Genomic DNA, 13,527 nt, shown 5'->3' with positions numbered 1-13,527 from the left:
TATTTTCATGCTTAGATTCTAAACTGAGACTCAACATGTCACTACAGCGATGCGACCTTTGACCTCCGTTTGCTGTGTAAATGATGGAGGCGTAAAAGCAGACGGCAGAAGCTTCCTTTAGGTCACTCTCATGACCTCTGCAGCACTGCGGGCCGCAGGAGGAGGCTGGACCTGCTGCCGTTTCAGGAGAACACTGCGGTTTACAGCTCTAGTTGGGCTCCTTGAACGCCACCCGGCTTGGCTCAGGTTTCTGGCCCCCAAAGGTGAACTTCTGACTCACGACTCTTTTTAGGATCCAGAAACTGTTCTGGTTTTTCGTGTGGGCCTGAAAGTTTGGCTCCAGGATGAAGCTCCGCCCCCTTGCTGTAACAGGCTGGAGAGGAAGAACCAACCCCTCCGAGGAGCCTGGAGGCCTTCAGAGCGCACGTGCTCACGCTCGCGCTCATTCCACGAACAGCAGCAAACATGCAGCACAGGTAAACGGCCACATGCTGCACACCGGAGCCGCCCACAGCCCCTCCCCGCCATGCAACAGCGCTCTGCAGGAGCTCCGCCCACAGACCGTTAGAACCGAAAACAGGAACATGCTGAGCTTGTGTTGCAGATGAGATGAGGACACTCAGGATGGAGACAGCAACCACAGACACGCTTTATAACTTCCTGGGAGGAGGAGCATGCACGGACCAATGAGATGAGAGGAAAAAACACGCCCCCTTTGCATCCACAGCCATTCAGAGAGCTTCGTTCAGCTCCTGCTGCTGTCAGCTCCTCCACAGACTGACACCAACTTCCTGGTTGAAGCTGATCAGCCAGAAGCACAAGCTCTGAACCCGGCAGGTGGGAGGAGAGCGACCCGTCCGGCCCGGCCGTCTTTGAAAGCTTTGGAGCCGAGCTTCATTCCAGCTCTGGGACCCGAAGTTTGGAACAAACGTCTCAGACTCCCCTCTGAGCCCGCAGAGCCGCGGCGAGCCCAGACGGAGGTTACGTGTTTCCGCCTGCGGGGTGGGCTCCTCGCGGGACGGATGGTGTGCAGAAATGGAGCGCCCGACGGCGGCGGCGTGAGACGTTTGATTCGGCTGGAGCTCTGAGAGGGCCTCACCTCAACTTCTTGGCCTCGGTGGGAGGGGTCGGCAGGGCAAGAGGTTTGTTGGCGTTGAGCTCGAGGTGGTGTAGGGGGGAGTTGGGGAGGGGCTCGAGGCGGTTGGGCAGGGGCGGGGGTGGGGGTGGAGGCGGGTGCTGCCCGCCCCCCACGGCCACGCCCGTTCCTGCGGCCAGCAGAGCCCTGACATTGGAGGAGCTGCTGAACCTGCTGGCTGCTGATTTCTCAACCTTTTTCTTTTGCTACACAGAAACAAAAAGAACAGGGGGGGGGGGGGGGGGGCAGGTCAAACAGGGAGGTTCAAAGGAAAAATGAAGGGGGGTGGCAGATGGAGAGGGAGGAGAGCCCCGCCCACCAGAGACAGGAAAGCTGATTTGATTGAGGAGAGAATGGATCAGCCGGTTCTGAGCGGGATGACAGTTCTGATGGGGGGCGGGGCAAGAGAAAACTCAGGGGGCGGGGTCAGAAGACAGACAGAACTGATGGAGACAAACGTTGACAGCGGAAGTTATAGAACCTGCAACGCGGTCAAACACGCTCGTGCACGTGGATGCGGGTCGTCCTGCAGCGACGCCACGGCCGCTCGTGGACCAATCAGAGCTCAGATCCACTTTGTCTCATTTCAACTCGAGCAAAAGTGGCGTTGCAGGAATGAAACATGGAGACGCCTGAAGGAGCAGAACATCACCATGGGGGATAAAGGTGCTTTACCACTCTTATTTTGAAAGTATATCTGATCACTTCCTGTTCTTTCAGGACGTCCGCCTCTGATGCAGAGGAGCGCGTTTGACTTTTGCTTCAAATGGAGGTGAAGTCTGAACTCATCATCCAGAGGTTTGTGGACGTGTGCATGTGAGGCCACTCCTCCACAGAGACGGCCTTGGTGGGGGTGAGATGAGGAGCAGCAGCGGCGTGGCGTGGCGCCCCCTACCTTTATCAGCGGGTTGATGACTCCTACGTTGGGGCTGGCGTTGAAGACCTTGTTGAAGTTGGTCTCCCTGTTGACGAGCTCCAGCTGGTAGAACTTCTTGTCATCCTGATGGAGGAAAAATGGTTTTAGCGGCGCTCCTGGGAGGAGGACAGGAAGTGGGGGGGGGCTCCACTTCCTGTCCCTGAAGTCAGACCTGAGAGGATCTGCTAGAGATCAGCCCCGAAAGTCTGGCTGCAAAATTCAAATAAACCATCATAGAAGAAGATTCTCCATCCCGATGACATAGTCCAACCCCCCAGGAGGGCCCCCCCACTCACCACCAGCTTCTTGACCAGAGTTTCCCGCTCTGACACCATGTCCTTCAGCTCAGCGATGACCTGCAGGTCTTCAGGACGGCTCTCTCTGTTCCTGAACTTCTCCTCCGTTCCTTCCAGCCTGGGACACAAGCGGGGAGGGGGTGGGGGTAGAGGTGGGGGGAGGGTCACTCTAGTTCCAGTTTTTACTTCCTAATCCGTAAAACATCAACAGATCCAGAAACGACTTCCTGCTGATCAACGGTTGATTGATTCTGACAAACATATTTATGGATTCAAAGAAAGAAAACTTTATTTAGATCAAGACGTGGACACTGAGTTTGCCAAAGATGTTAGAACAAATTTAATGTACTATTTTTAGACTCAAAAAGTCGAATTTGTAAAAAGAAATCATAGAATAGAAGAATGTTGTTTAATTTTTCATGTTTCTGCAAACGAAAACTGCAGGTGCATAAGCTCCGCCTCTTATCAAGCCGACATGCCTGCAGCTGCATAAGCTCCGCCTCTTATCCAGCCGACATGCCTGCAGCTGCATAAGCTCCGCCTCTTATCCAGCCGACATGCCTGCAGCTGCATAAGCCCCGCCTCCCATCCAGCAGACATGCCTGCAGCTGAGGGCGGGGCTTATTTTTGCTTCCAGGTAAACTGATCAATACAGCAATGAGGGCGCTGTTAGCCTCCACAGATGAATCTTTGTTCCAGATGAGCGGCGAGGAGGCGGGGCAAAGCTCAGGTGTGGGGAGGAACAGGTGAGTACGTACAGAATCTGAAGGGCGGAGATCTTGTCCTTCAGCACCTCCTGGGCTTTGTTGAAGTCGGACAGCATGTTCTGCGTCTCCCTGCTGTGGGCGGCGTTCATCTCCGACAGCTCCCGCTCGTGCCTCTTCATCAGCTCCTGCTCGTGCGCCCTGAGGAGACACGGCGCTCCGTGAAACCACACGGACGCACGAAGACACGCCGCTCTGACCGCCTGACCCCCCCACGAAGACCTGCTGCTGCTCATGACGAGTTTCACAAATGTTTCATGTTAAAGGAGGCGCTACTGTAGGGGGGGGGCACATCCTTTATTCATGGTCTATTTTTAGACTCAGTTCTGACAGACTTATGTAAGCGGGGGGGGGGGGGGGGGGGGTGAACGCATAAATATCTATGGAACAGAGACGCCTCCTTCCATAGGATGGATGGTCCTGAGGAGGAAGCAGCTGGCGTCGTCATGGCAACTGTGACGTCAAACTCAGCATCGAAATGCCGAGGGTGGAACTCACCTGAGACCCACCAAGGATCTGTTCAGTCAGATAAAAGTAACAAGTTACATCTACTCAGTTACATCTACTCAGCTAGATCTACTTTAGGAACTTCTTCCGGTTTGTACTTGTAGCAGAAGTTTTACTTCAGTGTTTCTACTTTTACTAGAGTAAATGTATTTTATTTCATTAACATGACAGAGGAATTCCCAACATTCTTCCTTGTGTTGGCTTATTTCCAGAACTACTCTGAAGTACTGTTTCACAGCTGTGTACTCCTACTCGGATGAACGTGTAATGTTTGAAGAAAATAGGAGAACATTGACTGTAAATGAACTGGACAGAGTGACCCCGCCCCTTCTGGCGCTCCAAACAGGAAGTGGCTCCAAGAATCCCATATAGAAAAGATCAGCTGTTCCTCCGACATTCTATTGGTCAGAAGAACCGTGGTAATCCTCTTTCTAAGGATAGTTTTCCTGTAGTTCATGTTCTAAACGGACCAACCGGACGCCGCCGTGAACGGCGTGGACTCACCGGATCTGCTGGTTGGCCTCGCTGCGGATCTTCAAGACCTCCTTGCCTTTGGTCTCCAGCTCTTTGGTCAGGCTGCTGATGTTCTCGTTGAGCGTGTGGATCTGGCGGTCCAGCTGGACCACCTGGCTTTTCCTCCTGGACACCTCGTCCTGCAGCTCCGAGATCCGGCCCAGAAGCTCCCGCTCCTGAAAGGCAGGTCCGGCCCGTCAGCGGCTTCCTCAGCAAAACCTCTTTGGTTCCAGGTTCAAAACCTGGAGGCGGGGTTTCCCCACGGCTGGAAACGTGGCGTTTTTCAGAGCGCAGACTGATTCTGGGGAATTCTCCACGATATTCAGTGAACACAACATCGACACAACTCAGGAGCTCAGAAATCCTGGAGCCCATGAAGGCCTCAGGTTTGTCGGGTGAACACAGACGTCTTCTGGACGGGCAGTGAAGTGGACTTCATGAGCCAAACCCCCCCTCTGATCAGTCTGATGAGGTCAAGTCCTCATCAGGCTAAAGTCAGCAGAAAACTGAACCCGGCGTCAGCGTCTGACTCCTCTGGGAGCAGAGAGGAGAAGAACCCAGCATCCCTGCTCCTCCCTCACCTCCTCATCAGAAACATCGCTGCTGTGCATGAGTGTCTGTGACAGGGACTCGAACGTGACGGCAAGGCGCCTCCTGATAACACAGAGCTGTGGAGGAGAAGGAGGGAGCTCCTACCTGCGTCTGGTTGCTCTCCAGCACCTCCTCCAGCTGGGCCTTGGCGGCGGCGGACTCCTGCTGGTGGGTTTGGCGCAGGTGTTCGATGGCCGAGGCGTGGATGTGGTTGAGCTCCGAGCGCAGGGAGGCTGCGGTGAGATCAGGAGATCAGAAATGCTCCCAGTGTGAGAAGATCCTTTAACGACGTTACTGATGCTCCAATGTTTCCACGTTTTCTCACATTTTCACAAACATGGAGGGTTTGAATCCATGACTGGACCTCAAACACATTTAGGAACAAGAATAGTTTACGGTCAAACGATAAACAGTGAGACGTGAAGGAAATCCAGAGGAATTCTGCTTCCAACGGGATGTTTAGAAGCTTACTTTAGAATACTTTAAATGCTAACTTCCCAATTCAGGCCAAGGCTCCTCTTAGCGTGCACAGCCGTGCACAGCCGTGCACACGTTGGGGGCTCACCCAGCATGGCTTTGCCCTCGTCCTCCAGCTCAAAGCGCAGAGTCTGCAGCTCCTGCTCCGACTGCTGCTTGAGCGTCTCGATGCTCTGGCGGTGGGCCTCCCTGAGCGACTGCAGCTCTGCGTGGTGATGGTGGCGCAGACGCTCCTCCAGCTCCTGAAGGGGCGGGGAGGACAGCAGAGAGGCAAAAAGGACATTTAGAGTCCAGCTGAGTTCTGAGCAGGAAGAAAACTAAAAAAAGATGGACTAAAATCCAGATTAGACAGAGAACAGAAAGGAACTAAAGTGTAGTTAAAGCAGCAGCTGCTCCCATGTCATCTGTAACCAAAGATGTTTAGATCTGTTCACACACAAACTCCAGATGCTTTTATTTACACAAAGTTGTTGTTTCAAGATGCAAAAGTCATTAAAAGTTTCAGAAATATTCCTAAATCAGACATTTTTACCTTCTGCTGTAGTACTACAACTGGCCACAAGAGGGCAAATGCAACATTACCTAACTTTGAATGGGCTGTTTCCAGGTGTGTTTTTCCAGGTACACCTTTGCTTTTGTCCCTCATTCTAAATCAGTCACATCTGTGGATTATTCAGAGATTTTCTGAAGGATTTTCCTTCACATAAACCAACATCTGAGGCTCACAGGGAGGAGTTTGCTTCATCTCTGCTTTCAGACCAGAACACCTGAAAACTGCCGTGAGCGTCCACGCCGCCGCGACCGCCTTTCCATCAGAGGAACCGGGATTTCTGCAGGTGACGTCTTCCACTGAGGCGGGTGGATCTGGGGCTCGTGGTCGGAGCGTTTCTAACAGCCTCTGATCGCTTCCGTTCATTAGAATTGATCATCGGCCCTTTTGTGTTGCGGGTCGATAAAAACCGCAGCTTTTATTCCTTTCATTAAAGCCAGCGCATTAATCACAGAGAACCCTGAAGGCGGGAGTTAATGCTCACAACCCCCCCCCCCCCTCCCCCGGCTGTGTGCAAACTCCTCCATCTGTTTCCATTAAGCAGAGATCAATACCTGCCCGTCCGCCCAAGGTGGAGAACATCTAAGTAAAGGCGGGAAGATGCCAGGTGATGCGGCGCTCTGCAGGCAGACTTTTACTTGCAGCACTGCAATGCATGATGGGTAACAGAACAGACCCCCCCACAGAGCCAGACTGCTGGTGCTGCAGGGGGATTCTGGGTAATCTGTCCAGGAAGTGGCCTTAAACTGATCACAAAGACCAAAAACGCAAAAACAAAGACGTGAAAAAGATTTGAAAACATCATCATATCAGACGGCTGGAGGTCAAAGGTCAAAGCTTAGAGTCTGGAAAAGCAGGATCCCGATCTGGACCAAACCCCTCAGACCCTCAGACCTCACTCGTTTTATTTCTGAAAGACTCTGCAGTTTGTCTGTTTTCTGGTGATTCAGGATTCTGTCCTGGAGCAGTGATGCTGCTGAGATGAAGACAAAGTCCTCCAGAGGAGAACGTCTGTCCGGATCAAACCCTCCTCCTCCTGCAGACAAACCTCTAAATCAGGCTAAGTCCACCACTTCTTTACTTCCTGCCAGATAACGCTGCTGATGTAAATGCCCCCCCCCCCGAAACACACAGGACATCAAATCATCCTTTCAGACGCTCCACTTTGGATAATTGTGCTCCTCTCCCTGCACACCAAAACAAGCCCCCCCCCCACACACACAGAGGAAAAACATAGACAGCCGACGGGTCATTCTGACCCACTGGGACGCAAGTTCTGGAATATTCCACAGGAGAGGATCCACCTGCAGCTCCAGACCACAGCAGCCTTTTCAGGAATTGTACTTATTTGGGAAAAGATGGAAGTTTTTACCGCAGTCAGTGATTGAAGGCGGAGCTTAAAAGAGATTAATCAACAGTTCAGGGGTTGACATAGCCCAGTAGTTTTTGACGTTACTGGCCCGACACCGCGCGACCCGCCGCCACAGGCCGCACCCAGGCAACGGACGCCGCAACTTTAGGGCATGCCCCCCAGGAAAATTTTAATATGGTGCATTCTGGTGACATCTAGCAGTTATTTCTACACTTTTCAATGACTGAAAATAGAGCATATCAAACTTAAATCTGACAGACTCTAGTCTCTAGTCTGTTTCAGATTGAAGAGAGCACTGCAGTGTAGTAGGAAACACTAGTTAAGAAGTTTTCATGCTGCTTCTAATCACTGCTATTTCACATTTGTACGTAATCAATAGTTAAGAAGTTTTCTTTACTTTTTTGCTCTGACTGCTTTAAGGTTCTGCTTTTTGTTACTGTTGCAAAGTTACATTTACTTTTTAGATCCTTAATTACTGTTATGTTGTTCAAATTTGCAGAATTACTTGTTTAAAGTTGCAAAGTTACATTTACTTTAGTTACTTAATTAAATGAAATAATTGAAAAATTTAATAAAATTAAATTACTGAGATCATTCAGCTTTTGACTAGAAATACTTACTGCTTTCAGTGTTGTAAAGAAACACAAACTGAAGAACTTTGACATTATACTGCATTTGAGTCTGAGATTCAGGTATTTGGAGTTCCCTTTGATTCTTTGACATTCAGCTTAAAGCTTAGTGGATACAGTTTCATCTTCAGTGCATTCATTAAATATCTTGCTGTCCATTAACTAATTCCACCCATTACTCCATCTTGGGGAGGTTTGAGAAACATCTTTGTGCGTTCGTTGTCTCCTTGTCCAACTTCCCAAGCTATTTTGGCGCCATTAAGTTGCTCCGACGGATGTCCGCATCTCCGGATGCGTGCACACCACGCGGAGCGTGCGCACCACGTGACCAAAACAATCATGGCGGGCGTCAAACTTTCAAAGCGATGAAGACGAGGTAAATCTACATGTTTTCGCAAAATATACTTTATTGAAAAAGGTGAAAAATATATTAACCGTTAGATATTTTAGTGGCCCGAGCGGACAAGTGAATAATAAAGTCTTGTGGTCCGTACTGCTCGGGAAACCGGACCGGGCCAGCGGACAAATGGCTATGTCGAGCCCTTCAGTTGGTTAAATGCTATAAAGTATTCAATCATTGTTTTCCTGTTTCTCTTTCTTTATTCTAGTATCTTCCACCATGTTCTGAGGCTTAACTCCTACAATCTTTCATCTATTTCAACCATCCAACTATTCAAATGTTCAGCTCTTTCAGCTTTTTCCAGCTTTGACTTTTGGTTCTTCAAATCCTTGAACTTTTCCAGATATTCCAGGATTTCTGCCTCCATTGAAATAAATGGGGAATCCTTGGTGCAGAAGCTGGCTGGTTTGATACTATGGCGTTTCATCTCTGCCATAAAGTGAAGGGCGTATTCAGGAACTGAGTGAGGAACCTCACAACCACGCAGGCCCAATTCTAACCGAGCGACCCCCCCATTTTACAACTGCATGCCTGCAATCCTCCTTTGCGTCTCACCAGGCTTTGCCCTCAGTGTTAAGGGGCGTTTTTGTCACTTGGGGGTGGAAACCTTTCTGGTTGATCTGATTGGCCAAAATTTGCTGCTCAATTTTGGCGAGGCAGGCGGCCGGGACTTTCATTTTTCAGAGCAGGGGGGGCTAACAGGCGGCTCTTGAGCTGCATGTCGCTCTCTGCCTTTTATCATATTTTCTATATTCAGTACTTTCACAACCATAAGGTGAAAGTCTTCCATTTTAAAAATGTACGGAGCGGCTCTAATGTGTTGTTGTGTGACTTCAGTAAAGAGGACCTGGGAGAGAACAGCCTGATGATGGTACAGAGAGAGGAGAGGACGTGAAAGAAGACCCCCCCCCCCCCCACTACAAAGGTGCAGTTATGAGCATAATGCAGAACAAAATCATTTTGGAAACCCTGGAAATGCAAAGAGACACGACGTATGAGGCACAGTTTAAACTGCAGCTATCAGCTACGCGGAGGAACACGGGAATAGACCAGCTGCACTTCGGTCCCTTGACAGCCGGCTGCTGCATGTCTGCATGTCTGCATGTCTACATGTCTGCATGTCTGCATGTCTGCATGTCTACATGTCTGCATGTCTGCATGTCTGCATGTCTACATGTCTGCATGTCTGCATGTCTGCATGTCTACATGTCTGCATGTCTGCATGTCTGCATGTCTGCATGTCTGCATGTCTGCATGTCTGCATGTCTGCATGTCTGCATGTCTACATGTCTACATGTCTGCATGTCTGCATGTCTGCATGTCTGCATGTCTGCATGTCTGCATGTCTGCATGTCTGCATGTCTGCATGTCTACATGTCTGCATTCACAGCTTGAAGAGAACAATTCTGATTAAAAGGCAAAAGAAACAATCTTTTTTCTTTAGAAATGCATTTGTGGTTCTCTCTCTGTGTTAATACGATAGGATTGAGATACTTTTATCAGAAGAGTTATTGAGACTAGAAGTCTGAATCTGTGAAGATCTTTCTAACTTTATCTTCAGCTGCCAGAATATTTAAAATAATGAATCCATGGTTCACAAGTGAGGTCGCTGGCAAACCAACTCCGACAAGACAAGAAGACGCAGCAGCAGCTGAGTTTCCACGGAAACAAGGCGAGGTTGCCTGTGTTGGAAGATCAACTCGAGGCTGAGCGCAGCAACTTCCAGCAGATGACAGTGAAAAGCAGCAACGGGCGAGTTAGGCCACACTGGCCTGTCTTAAGCTGGCCTGACGCGTCTGCCTTCACTGTTCTTTGGAGCCGCACGGCAACGAGACGGACTCTGATGATGACGGAAGGGAAGCTGACGTTTGACAGAAATGCAGACCAGCTGTTCATTTCAGGTACAGAAGATGAGGACTTTGATGGATTTTTGGATGCTGATTGATGACTGAAAAAATAAAAATTAAATCACAACCAACTCAGTCTTGCACTCGCTGCCTTTTAAAACACACACCAGCATGCATGTTTTACCGCCAAATACAGAAAAAAACACTCAGAACTGAAGCTGTTACCGTTTTAATCCTTTTAATCCACGTTTCAGCCGCCATTTCTTTCTATTAAAGCCCCAAAATGAAAGTCCCGCCCCGCCTGCCTCGCCAAAATTGAGCAGCAAATTTTGGCCAATCAGATCAACCAGAAAGGTTTCCACCCCCAAGTGACAAAAACGCCCCTTAACACTGAGGGCAAAGTCTGGTGAGACGCAAAGGAGGATTGCTCGGTTAGAATTGGGCCTGCGTGGTTGTGATGTCACTCAGTTCCTGAATACGCCGCTCAGTTGTCTTTACGCCCTTCACTTTATGGCAGAGATGAAACGCCATACGAGACTCGGCTCTGGCATTTTTTCACCAACATATCTTTTGTGTTATTGAGCTGTTTTCACTTCATTTATGGTCAACTTAGATCATTTCTTTATCCATTCCTTTTTTGTGCCAACTTTAACTTTCATTTTCATTCAGTAATCCAGCATCAACCCTGCAGTTTCTTCTGGAAACGCGGCTCCCTCTAGTTCGGTTAGAAATCTTCCCTCATGATAAGCAGTTAATAATCATGATGTGAATCAATATATCCGGTGACTTTAGTAACAGAAGTGTTTTTGATCTGCATCTGATGAAATCCTGACATCCATGGTGTTTCTGCACCTGCAGGGAGGAGCCTGCGCGGGGGCTCCGCCTACCTTCAGGTCGCGCTGCCTGGTGCGTTCCATCTCCTGCACGGCGCACACGTGGACCTCCTGCAGACGCTGCTGCCGCCTCTGGTGCTCCGTCTGCAGCTCGTCCAGCTGCATGCGCAGGTGCTCGCGCTCCTGGCTGAACTGATGCTGCAGCTGCTGCAGAGACGACTGCGACTGCGACAGCTGCATCTCCAGACTCTGCTTCAGCAGGGAAATCTGCGGCAGAGGAGACGGTCCACAGTCACTGATGCAGACCCAGCAGAACTTCACAGAAACCGAGCCAGAACCTCTGGTAGAAGGAAGTGGTCTGTGGAGAAGACTCAGGCGGAGGAGCAGATAAAGTAATAGATTACTTTAGAGGGAAAGTAACTGTCGCAAAGCTGCTGTGAAGACGAAGCTGCTTTGATGGATTAGATAAATGAAACATACAAAAACAGGAAATGACATCACTGCTGCCCGCTCCTTTATATTCACAGTAGACATCGGATCACTTCCGTGCACATGAGCGTGCACGTGGCTGGGGGAAGAGAACGCTGACATTCTGCAGGAATATTCTGGACTTTAAACTATGTCTGTGTTTGTGAAGCAAAGAGGAAGACAAGTACCATCGATTTCTTCCTCTGCTGCTGTAATTACTGCTCCACCTAGAAAAACATGACGGTTTTTGTTTCCACCACAGATTCATCAACGGTATTGAACGGGTTCATCTTATTTTTTCTGCAGTGACAGCAGAACCGCCAGAACCCGGCCGCCCCGCGGTGGACCCGCACCTGTTCCAGCAGGTCCTCCACCTTCCTCTGCCAGCTCTCCCTGGCGCCGCTCAGCTCCTGCTCCTTGGCTTGGGACAGCTGGGCCAGAGCCGAAGCTTTGTCCTCCTCGTGCTCCTCCCTCAGCTCCTCCCGCAGCTTCTTACACTCCTGCCTGCAGAAACACCCAGAGCTTCAGCCAAACTGTCGCCTCCTTAACCGGAAAAAGCCTCGAGAACCGAAAACATAAAAAAACCAACAGAGTGAGCCATCAGGGAGGTTTGTCTTTTGTGGATCGGGTCCCGACTCCTCGGCCGGACGCCGCAGACCAACCGTGAGCGGAGCAGCAGAACTTCTGCAGGTGAACCGAGGTTATCGGAGGAGGGAAACTAACCTTTAAAATCAACAAATAGTTAACTCTGTTCTGTTGCTATGGCAACACAGAGATGTGGACATTTCCAGGTAACCAAACGGGATGAAAAAAATGTCTAAAAATGTCAACGGCAGGAGCTGTCGGGGTCAAACATTCACGTCTCCTCACATCAAAGATGCCGAAGCACCAAAGAAAAGGATCCAAACTTTCACCAGACGTCAGTTTGCAGATCATTGAGGGATTACTGGTCATCTGGTCTTTACTCCAGAAGCGCTTTCTGCCCTCATGTGAAAGCTCAAAGTCTGAACCGCTTCTCCTTCAGGTTCACCAGAACCATCAGAACCTCACTGGTTCTATGGGAAAGGGTTAGACACAAACAGGACCTCTTCTTACCTGAGCGTCTCAGTCCACTTCAACTCCAGCTCCAGAGCCATCTTGTCCATCTTCAGCTTCTCCTCCTCTTTGGTTGTAATGACTTTGGCCTCGTGCTGACGCTTCTGTGTCTCCAGCTCTCCCTGAGGAACAGGAAGGACAGAAAGAGCTGAATTCTTCTATATTTACATTTAGTTTCAACCTTTGAGGCTCCTTTGGCGTTGAGAAGATCTAACAAGAACTAAGAAGAAAACTGGGAAGAACAGAAGAACTGAGAAGAACTAAGAAGAACTAGGAAGAACCAAAAGAACTAAAAAGAACTGTGAAGAACAAAAAAGAACAGAGAAGAACTAAGAACAGTGGAGAACTAAGAAGAACAGAGAAGAACTAAGAAGAACAGTGGAGAACTGAGAAGAACTGGGAAGAACAGAAGAACTGAGAAGAACAGTGGAGAACTGAGAAGAACTGGGAAGAACAGAAGAACTGAGAAGAACTAAGAAGAACTAGGAAGAACCAAAAAGAACTAAGAAGAACTGGGAAGAACCAAAAAGAACTAAAAAGAACAGAGAAGAACTAAGAACAGTGGAGAACAGAGAAGAATTGGGAAGAACAGAGAAGAACTAAGAAGAACGGCGAAGAAATGGGAAGGACGGCTCCTGACCTGCAGAGCAGACAGCAGGTTGCTGGTTTCTCTCAGTCGCGCTCTCGTGGCATCGAGCTCCTCCAGCAGTTTGTCCTGCGCCTCCTTCAGTGTGGAGATCTGTCCCTCTGCTGTGTTAAAGTCCTGCTCCCCCTGACGGACCTCCTGCTGCAACCGAGACACCTGAGGGAGACGAGGCGTTACCCGATGAAACGATTGGACAGTTTAAAGAAACTTAAAGAAGAACCAGAAATGACTAAAGATCTCCGACCCACAACCGACCCGAACGTCTTCCAATTAACCAACAAGTTTTTCTTCTGCTTAGCTTTACGGGGCTGAACCAGGTGAAGCATCAACCTGAAGGTCTTTTCTCCGGTTTGATGTTCAAAGTTATCTCATTCAGAGAAGCTTGAATGCAGCTTTGAATGAGGCTCAGATCAGTAGTTCCGGTTTGTAAATCCCGGTTCTTCTCTCCTCTCAACACCTGACAGCCTAAAGCTTCAGACAGAACCATT

General features: G+C 49.5%; 1 protein-coding gene across 2 annotated transcripts in view; it reads right to left on the bottom strand.

Moving 5' to 3' along the window:
- The window catches only part of fam184ab (family with sequence similarity 184 member Ab), a 71,241-nt gene that overhangs the window by 842 nt on the left and 56,872 nt on the right, over positions 1 to 13,527 (bottom strand). The window contains exons 11-21 of one of the 2 annotated variants that reach the window (XM_023953141.2): positions 13,034 to 13,195; positions 12,394 to 12,515; positions 11,652 to 11,802; positions 10,885 to 11,097; positions 5,288 to 5,441; positions 4,828 to 4,955; positions 4,123 to 4,307; positions 3,106 to 3,252; positions 2,348 to 2,465; positions 2,031 to 2,135; positions 1,100 to 1,341 (exon numbers count right to left, since the gene is read on the bottom strand). In XM_023953141.2, the coding sequence (XP_023808909.1) occupies positions 1,100 to 1,341; positions 2,031 to 2,135; positions 2,348 to 2,465; positions 3,106 to 3,252; positions 4,123 to 4,307; positions 4,828 to 4,955; positions 5,288 to 5,441; positions 10,885 to 11,097; positions 11,652 to 11,802; positions 12,394 to 12,515; positions 13,034 to 13,195 (1,727 nt within the window). The remainder of the gene's footprint in view (positions 1 to 1,099; positions 1,342 to 2,030; positions 2,136 to 2,347; positions 2,466 to 3,105; positions 3,253 to 4,122; positions 4,308 to 4,827; positions 4,956 to 5,287; positions 5,442 to 10,884; positions 11,098 to 11,651; positions 11,803 to 12,393; positions 12,516 to 13,033; positions 13,196 to 13,527) is intronic. The other variant, XM_023953142.2, reaches the window with a different exon arrangement.

Source organism: Oryzias latipes, chromosome 24, assembly GCF_053564925.1.
Source record: "Oryzias latipes strain Hd-rR chromosome 24, Olatipes_Hd-rR_3.1".
In the NCBI taxonomy this organism is placed as follows: domain Eukaryota; kingdom Metazoa; phylum Chordata; class Actinopteri; order Beloniformes; family Adrianichthyidae; genus Oryzias; species Oryzias latipes.
Note: the sequence above shows the minus strand (reverse complement) of the source record. Positions and strands in the feature narration are given on the sequence as shown.